This window comes from Microtus ochrogaster, linkage group LG5 (genome assembly GCF_000317375.1).
Source record: "Microtus ochrogaster isolate Prairie Vole_2 linkage group LG5, MicOch1.0, whole genome shotgun sequence".
NCBI classification, from domain to species: Eukaryota; Metazoa; Chordata; class Mammalia; order Rodentia; family Cricetidae; genus Microtus; species Microtus ochrogaster.
In genome coordinates, this window is record NC_022031.1 from 61,983,604 (window position 1) to 61,993,158 (window position 9,555).

General features: G+C 36.6%; 1 protein-coding gene across 2 annotated transcripts in view; it reads left to right on the forward strand.

Moving 5' to 3' along the window:
- Triqk (triple QxxK/R motif containing) overlaps positions 1 to 9,555 on the forward strand; it is a 53,033-nt gene that overhangs the window by 31,108 nt on the left and 12,370 nt on the right. For both annotated transcript variants that reach the window (XM_026786824.1, XM_005362321.2), the window contains one exon: positions 2,689 to 2,767. In XM_026786824.1, coding sequence (XP_026642625.1) covers positions 2,707 to 2,767 — 61 coding nt within the window. In that variant the 5' untranslated portion in view covers positions 2,689 to 2,706. The remainder of the gene's footprint in view (positions 1 to 2,688; positions 2,768 to 9,555) is intronic.

The following is a 9,555-nucleotide window of genomic DNA, read 5'->3' on the forward strand; positions in this document are numbered from 1 at the left end:
ATATATATGTCTGTTTACAGCCTAATGACATTTATGACTTTAGGTTTGTTAATTTTTGGTATGATGCTATGTAAAGCACATTTGGAAATGAATAAAGTTCAATTTCCTTCAGTCACCTTCAGTCAAAAGATAGGTTTTTTCTTTCTACAAGTAATGGATCAATACAGTACTTGTCTTGTAAGTGTTACCATTGTCAAATGACCAGGAAGGGAAGGGTAGTGTGATGAATAGCAATTGGGCACACAGACTTAGCAGTTTGCTGGGGTTTGTGCATTTAACGTAAGCATATTCCGTAAAGAAAAAAAAAAAGCTATATTAAAGAAAGAATATGTGTTTTATGCACGTAAACTAACTTCTCTCTTGATATGGATACATCTTCAAGCTCCACACAATTAAGATTAAAATAATGACTCCACTTACTATTAATAAATGCAAACACTATGCAGAATAGAACTGCTATATGAATACATTATATCTATTGACATTATTTACGACTTGTCTTGACAGAACTATTTTTAATGTTTTGATTAATAACAAGTAAGACTGGATAGGATTAGGTGCTATTTAGTTTCATTTAGAAAACTTTAAGTATGTGTCATCTTAGATGCAATAGCCCCATGGTTTATTGGAGACGGACTTACTTTGACTTTCTGTTGTTAGTGGGTATTTTACATTGCTAAATTTTGTTATACCATCAATCTGAAGATTGTTATTATAAAACTAAGCTTTGAGATGAGCTCATGCTTTTCTCACTTGTGGGTAGAAGTTGCCTCTTTGGGAGGTCATTGTTAGCTGTCTCCATCAAGATGTGTAAAGAATGTGTTGGGCTTGAGCAGACTGCAGGAGTCCTTGGTCTTTGAGATCCCTTAGTAAAGTTCATTAGGAAAAACCCCACCAGTTTACTTAGAGCCTGAAAGAGCTCTCCTTCTAGTAATCTAGTTCAAACCCAAGAAACTAGAACAGATTGCTCTGTCTCAAATTCTGTCTAGAGCTCCAGGCTAGGAGAGTTTTTTGTTACCCCCGCCTTTTCTACTATAGGCAGCCTTGTTTGAGCCATACCATGACCACTTTAGAGGAACTTCCCGAGCCCCCAGGGATATCTCCTCCTTCAATGTACAGCAGGCATCATACTGTCCAATTGCTCTCCATGGCACAGCCTCAGCTTACTCAGGGGATGAGGACCAGGCGTTGTTTTCATCCCCCCACCCCTTTACTTAAATACTTTCCTCATCTTTTGCTAAGCTTCTTACCACTGACATGGAGTTCCACAGGCCTGTCATTTTACCACAGTTTCTTTCTTCTGTATAATTCCATATGCTTTTAGTCTATTCTTTGGAAGTCTGGGCTTCTGTGTCTCATCCACGTGTCTGTTCTGAGGGGACCTGAAGTAGGAGATTCGGCACGAGAGTATTGCTCATCCTCTGCTCTCCTGTTCTCCTCACCGTCTCTCCATCCTTCTCTTTTCTCTTCCCCTTCTCTCTCCCTGCGATCTCTCAGATGAGAAATATCAGCTGAACTTTGTTCTCCAAATATTTTTCTAGTTTTTCTTCCTATCTGAATGTTAGAAGTTAGCTTTTCCAGCTTCTGAAACTCCAAGTTCTTAGAATTCCCGTGTCTTCATATATGTTTTCTATTTATTATTTTTAATTGAGTTATAATTATTTAACCCCCCCCCTGCTTTCTTTTCCCCTCTACCTTAAATCTCCAAACCCCAATGAATGCTTAGGGCAGGGGAGTCAGCTTCTTTCAGGGATGCTCTCCTAATTGGTATCTAGTGCAAAGTAGTCAGCCTGAAACCATATATACTCAAGGTGCACTAACCAGAAAAGACGGATTGTATTTACATATTTGTGCATATATATGTAGCAGTAATAGTAGGAGGCCTTTGTGATTTGAATCCAAAGCAGACTTCTTGCTTGACCATATGTTTTTCACATAGAACCACACTAAAAGGAGTAAGGAACAACTTCTAGTAACCGATGTTTGCCTTAGTAAACATTTGAGACTTCAGGAGATATGCCTACAAAGACCTAGTAATTCACAGGAGAATTTAATTCCTTTCTCAAGAATGAAAAATATTTCCTCCACACCGTGGATAATCAGGTTTCTACAAATGGGGCCTTCCAGATTTGTGTGAGGGCTCATGTATCTTCCAGTGCATTCGGGAGAAAGGAAGAGAACGCATGGGCTTGCTTGTGAGGGTGCACACTGGGAAAGTGGGAGTGGTCGTACCTGGGGGTGCTGTCTGTTGTTATGTTACAGGGCGCAGAGCAGAGCACCCTAAACCTGCCCATCTCGGCCACATGTGGGAGGCTTTTGATGCAAAGTTCAAACCGTCCAACTCACCTACTGTAGCCTTTCTATTTTAATGTAACACAGTGGATAGGTGCAAAGAGAATTTCCATTTACAGATACTATTTCCTCATATTCTGGATTGATTGAGCTTAGTTCTTGATAAAATTAATGTAGCCTAGAATAAATGTGTGAAGATTTTATCACCAGTAATTGTATATCTGATGATTTATTTGAAAGTTTTCTTGTCTTTGCAGATATCTATTAAGTTAGGTTAGCAGCATTTTGCTCATTGTGTTTTTTTTTTTTAAATGATCTTAATGAACTTTTGGGGGAGTTTTCGGATAGTTTTTATAAAAAATGTTTTATTATAATTATTTTCTTTCTGTTTAACAGGTATTTTGGAGATCAAAGATGGGTAGAAAAGACTCTTCCACTACGAAACTTCCTGTTGATCAGTACAGAAAGCAAATTGGTAAGCAATGAGCTTCTGTGAATATAAATACGAAAAAACAATCATGCATATCAATTAAGGAATACATTTTCTGTAATATATACAGCTCACAAAAATATAAGAATAAAGAACCACCTTGTAGGTTTTTAGGTTTTAGGAGGAAAAACAAATCTAACCCTGGCTCCTAGTGAAGAATACACTGCATGGTATCTGTTTTCTCTAGTGTAATTGTGAGTTTATCAGTGGAATATAACTAATTATTATTGTTTTTAGGAATAGATGCTGTTTTACAGTGTTTTACATATCATTATTTGATAAGTTATTCCTTTATACACATTTAAAAAGATAATTCTGTTGCTTCACAATGGCAGTGATGTAATTATTTCAGAATAATACATTAAAATATTCTGAATAAAATATAAGTGCCATATGTAGAACTCAGCAGAGAAAGGAGAAGAACTTTTCAGGAGTCCTAAGTGAAGACTTAGGGAGAGAGAAAGAGGTGATGAATATCCCATGGGGTGCTGTCCTAGTATCTAAGGATATGCTTGGGATATTCATCACCATCTTTCTCTAGAGAGAAGACGGCATAGAGAAAGGGCAAGAAGCAACCCTCTCTAAATGCACACTTTCTCTCTAAGTGCTCGTGACTGTTTGTGTACAGAATACTCATGCACAGGGAAAATCCCGAGAGTTTAGAGAATTCGTAGACTAGGGACATGTTTTTTAAAGAAATGCAATAAAGTAGGAATCAGACATTAAACAAAATCTTCTTCTTCTCAACATGACACTCTCTTCTCTTCTCTCTACCCCTACCCAACTAAACAAAAAGTGATTGATTAATAAAACCTCTTCAAGTTATTGAAGAATAAAAAATAAATTTCAATTGAATTCAGATAAATAATTAAAAATAACTGAAACAAAAATATATACATCTATTTTATAATATCTCTAAAGCATGCACTCCATAAATTAAAAATATTGTGAAAAAGACTTATAAAGTAAAACAACAACAACAATAATGCATAGGTCAATGAATAAATTTTTATATTTTGTATTATGTAGAGCTACATAAGATCTGCATATATACATGCATACATGCACATATAAGTGCATTTGACTCTATAAAAGTCAATTAGAATATCCATTATTCCACATAATGGATAAATTTTTGCATAAGCTAAGCCCACCCAAAGTGTACCGATCAATTTTCTGTTGTGCACAGTATCACTAAATGGAGCCTATGTTAGACCTTTAGATGTTAGGACTTGGTTCTCTTTGACTTTCCATCTCTGTCCTTATTCTTGGGTAACAACCAAAGACATCCATTACTTCTTTTTTTATTCTTTCCCTTTGAGATTATACTGTAATTACATCTATTGTGGAATATGAGATGAAGGTGTGTTAAATTTGTTTATGCTGTGGAACGTTTGTTTAATGATGCAAACTTTTTTTTTCTTTGGTTTTTCAAGACAAGCTTTCTCAGTAGCTTTGGCGCCTGTCCTGGAACTAATTCTTGTAGTCCAGGCTGTCCTCAAACTCACAGAGTTCCGCCTTCCTTTGCCTCCCGAGTGCTGGGATTAAAGGCATGAGCCCCCACTGCCCGGCTTGCATTCTTTAGTGTTGTATTTGTTTAACTCTGTGAAGCTGTGTTAATTTGCCGGTCTAAAACACCTGATTGGTCTAATGAATGGAGCGGCCATTAGCAATAGCAAGACAGAAGAAAGGTAGGTGGGGCTGGCAGGCAGAGAGAATAAGTGGAAGAGAAATCTGGGATGAGAGATGGAGGAATGAGAAGATGAGGAAGAGAGGAGGACATCAGGGGCCAGGCACTCAGCTACCCAGCAAGCCATGGAGTAAGAAGTAAAAAAAAAGTATAGTTAGCAGAGAAATATAAAAGCCCAGTGGCCAAAGGTATATGGATAATTTAAATTAAGAAAAGATGGCTAGAAATAAGCCAAATTAAGGCCAGGTACTCATAAGAAAGAATAGCCCTCTGTACACTTATTTGGGAGTTGGGTGGCGGGTCCCCAAAGAGCAAAGAGCCAAAAGCACCTAAGAGTAAAAAGAGCAAACAACTACGTACATCATGTCTCCCTTCCTTTGCCCCCTCACTTGCTGTATTTCAAGGCCATGCTCTCTTTTTTTTCATTTATTTTTGTGATCTACATATTACTTCTTAATTTGGTTGACTCAAGTATCAGATTGTGGGGAGAATGCAGTAAGATTCCTTGCCAGAATGCATCTTAAATGGCCTCAACCCATCAGACAGATGATGTGTTGTTTGAACCTCGTGAGCTGGGCTTCCTCCATCCACATTCTCTCAGCATTCTGGCTTCAGCGCTCTCCCCGAGATTATCAGTTGCGCTCTCCTCCAACATGGACGGCTCCCCTTGCCTGCAGATCCGAACTCTTTCCCATTCCTCCTATAGATTAGCTCCAAAGGCCCCCAAACAAGTGAACCCCTCTCCTGGTACCAGTTTTCTGGTACTTCCTTTCACCATTGCTATGACAAAATACCTGGCAGAAGCAACTTAAGGAAGGGTTTATTTCAAGTCACCATTCAAAGGATACATTCTATCATGTGGGAGAGGGCATACTGATAGGGACATGAAGTAGTGGCTGGGCGCATTGCGTGCACAGTCAGGAAGCAAAGTCGAATGAATGCTTCTCAAGTCTCGTTCCTTTATTCAGTCAGAAAGCTCAGCCAATGGTGGAGGACTGCACCATTCACTTTGGATATCCCCTCTTCAGTTAAACCTTTCCAGAAACGTCTTCACAGACACCTCGGGAGGTCTGTGTTCATAGTGATTCCAAGCTAGAAAGGTTGACAATTAAAATTAACAGTGGGATGGATACAGTTTCATCTGTATCCATGGAATTAGTATCAAATTCAGCCTTCCACTAATTTGTAAATGATTTTAGCCACCATTTTTTTTCTAAATTTGACAGTAATTTTTGTTTTGTGATGTCTTTGTTTAGATTTTGAATATAAATTAAAGTGGCTTAAAAATAAATGGTCCTCTTCTCTTTTGTGGGAGAGCTTGAGAAGGAAGCTGTTTGCTGAATGTCTGGTAGAATTCATCAGGAAAGGCATCCAGCATTGGGTGCGTTTCGTCAGACTTCTGATTCCTGATTCAGTATCTTTATTTCTTATCTGTCTCTTTAGGTTTTCTGTTTATGTCTGATTCCTTCTCTGTACCACAAGCTACCAGCCATTTCTAGGAATATATCCATGTTTACATAAATATCCCCACTTCTTCTAGTTATTTCGTTTGTTGGCTTATAATTATCCACAGCTATGCTATGAAGTTTTATGTCTGAGTTTATTTTCTGGAATTTCTCCCCCATCTTCATTTTAATATTTGTTCACTTTCCTTGGTTTAAAAAACCCCTACTCTCTTATATTAATGTTTTTCCTACTGCATCTTGGTCTGAATTTTATGTGTTTCTTATATAGTATTTATTATTTTTTCCTATGCTTACTTAGCACTTAGTTTACTGTTTTATAAGTTTTGAGCTATTTCAAGTTGTTTGGTTAGAAAGATTCTTTTTAGTGCAAGTAGTTATTATCATAAACACTACTCTTTGCTATGTCAGTCCAGTTTTGCTGCTTTAACAAACTAGACTAAACCCAATAGTATGTAAAGCAGAAAGGTTTGGGAAGCAGTGCGCTGCTGGCAGCTTGTGTGTGCCTCCCTGATGTTTCTTAACACACCATCCGATATTGCGTGGAAACTGAGAGAAATCCTGTGTCAGCTCAGCCTGTGTTGCTGTTATTACAGCCACCAGTCTCTCTTGGCCCTGCATAACCCCGACTCTCTCCTACCTCCAAATGTTAGCAACATTTGGATTGCGAATTACATCTCAGTGTGAATTCCAAACTGTGGCACCTACTTTTGCTGCGTGTGGGTAATTTGTTCATTTTCACGTGTCACAAAGTGTTTCTTTCACTCAGTGATTATTTAAGAGTTGTTTACTTTCACATCACATCTGTGGATTCTCCCATTTGGCTTGTGTAACTGATGTCTAATCTCATTGTATTCAGAAAAGATATTTTGAGGAGATTAATTTTTTTATGTTCCTGAAGAATAGTTTTGTGCTGTAGCACATCCTGGAGAATGCTAGCATGCCCTCAAAAACTGTGTAATCTCTTACAGCTCGACTGGACACCCTGCCTTATCTAAGTTCGCTATTTACATCTTGTAGACCTATTCATGAATAAAGGTGCACACTGTCAGTACCTTGTCTCCTCTTCATAGCCATCTTTTGGTTCATGATCTGTTTGTGTATCATCTCTCATCTATCATCTGTCTATCTATCTGTCCATCTTTCTATCTATCATCTCTCCATATATCCTTCCAACTATCTACCTACCTCCAAACACATATGTGCATGTGTAGGTATAGATGCATATGTATGTATGTACTTCAAAGTTTAGTTCGTATAAACAATTTGCCTTTCATGGGTTTCAAAGTGCATGGATTCAATAATCTGGGAATGAAGAGACAATAAAATTGTATCTGGCCTTAACAATACCAGGGTTTGTTTATCATCATCATTTTCTAACCAGTGCAGCATTATATAGCCTTTGAATTGCATTAGGAACTACACAAGACTAGAGATGTTTTGAGGTCTACAGATTAGCTCTGTGTTACAGAATGTGCAGGCACCATGTGAGCTCCAGGAAGTGCGCGTCTCCTGAAGGTCCTGGAACCACCTTCTGAAGACTAAGCAATAGCTACACACTTTTATAATAATGACACCATTCTCTTTAATTGGCTCATTCATAATTACATTATGACTTTTTCATTGTCACAGTTTTCTTAAAGTTTATTTTTGTCAGCTGACAGCCAAGTCCCTCTGCTTGCCCTTCTTGGCTCAGGTGCTCTCTCCCTAGCTCTTTACTACCCCTGCTCCAGTAGCCTCTATTCTGTGATGACACCGCTTATGCATCATTAAATCTAAAGGACTCTCATCTTGAAGGAATGTAATGTGTCTCTTAGAAGTCCACTCAGCGATTGGTTTCTTTATTGGTACACTTAATCCATTTACATGTAAAATAATTGTCAATAGAACAGAAATTACTTTAGCCATTTTGGTGTTTTTATTTTTTTCATTTTTCCTCCCTTGCTGTTTCCTTGCAATTTGATAGGGTTTTTTAATGCTATAAAGTCTTTATCTTATTTTTGTGTCTACTATTTATATTTGTCTCTGGTTTCCCAGAGCTTGCATGAAACATAAAAGTCTAGCTAAAACTGGTAACGACTTAAATTCCTACAGAAACTGTGAAGAGTGTTTCCTGTGTTATCAGGTTTTGATAGACGCCTTCTTCTATGTTGTCAAGTTTGGGAGCTTATATTTAGTTACAACACTACTTATGCTAATTATGGTTTTCAGATATATTTTAGATGTTATATATACATATTTAAATGTGACTGTTTAAGAGAGAATTAAAATGTTCTAAAATTATGGCATTTTCTATTTTTATTTAATTTCTTTTTGTCACTTAACATTGAAAAATTAATGTTTATTCTTTTATTGTTTCATTTTTCTTATGACTTAGAAAAAATATTTGAGAAGTTTTTCTTCTGAGATGTTTTGCTTTTAAGTAGTATTGGTAATTCCCTTTGAAGCTTTTTTAGTTCTCATGTATGTTTTTTTATTCTTCCTTTTTACCTGGACTGTAATATTTGTTTTTCTCTTGTGTGTGTGTGTGTGTGTGTATATATATATATCTTTATTTTGGAGAAACAAACTTATTTTACAACATTTATGGTAGCCAAAAGTTCTTTATTCCTCCAGTTTCCTCTTATATTTATTTAAAGTTAAATTTTTCACTAGTTTGCTCCCTATTCTAAATCTCTGAAATATATGGATTATATTTGTTCATTCTTAAGTATTTAAAAACTTAAATTTCTCACTTTGTTCTTGGGATTTTTCTTTATTTCCTGTTTTTTAGTATTCATCGAGTTTTGACCACATTGAGTATTGTTCTTATTTCTCATATATAATTATTTGTATATATTGCATTCTAGTATTCTTGAAGGCAGATGCTCTTATTTTTTATTTGTATGTATAATGATGTTTAAGGGAGGTCCTTAATAAAGATTTGCTTATATATCTTTAAATATTTTATCTTTGAGATTATAATATAATTAGAATATTTCTCCCTTCCTTTTCCTTCCTATGAGCCCTCCTGTTATCCCCTCCTCCCTTTCTTTCCAGTTCATGATATCTTTTTTCATTGTCATTGCATGCACATATGTGTGTATGCACATACATATTTCTAAACGTGACCTGCTGAGTCTGTAGAGTGTTCGTCATATGCAGGTGTTCATGGCTCAGCCTTGGTGCTGGGTGACCCCTGGTGTTCCCTTTCCTGGAGAGGGCGGCTTGGGGGCCCGTCTGTAGCTCTTTGTGAGGGATGGAGGGCTCGCTGTACCCTTTTTCTCTTTGGAATGTTGGTGTTGTTGTCCTTGTCTGTTTAAATATTTTTAACTTAGAAACTTGCTAAAAGATATAGTTATGTAACTTTTGAGACATTTTTGTCTTTTCCCATGCTTATGCATTTTTTATCATAAATCTTAGTGATTGTTTGTTTATATGCTTTTAAGTCATATTGTGGCCTTTGCAGTGTATGGTTAGTGTCAAAAGGTTCTGTCCATCATGGAAAATTATTTGAATGACCTATAAAACATCATTAAACTAAAAGTTTGACCTGATATTTACATGTTTCTCTAAATTAATTTACCAGATTATTTATTATAATCCAGATGACTGTAAAATTTTGAAATTTTTTTTTTTTT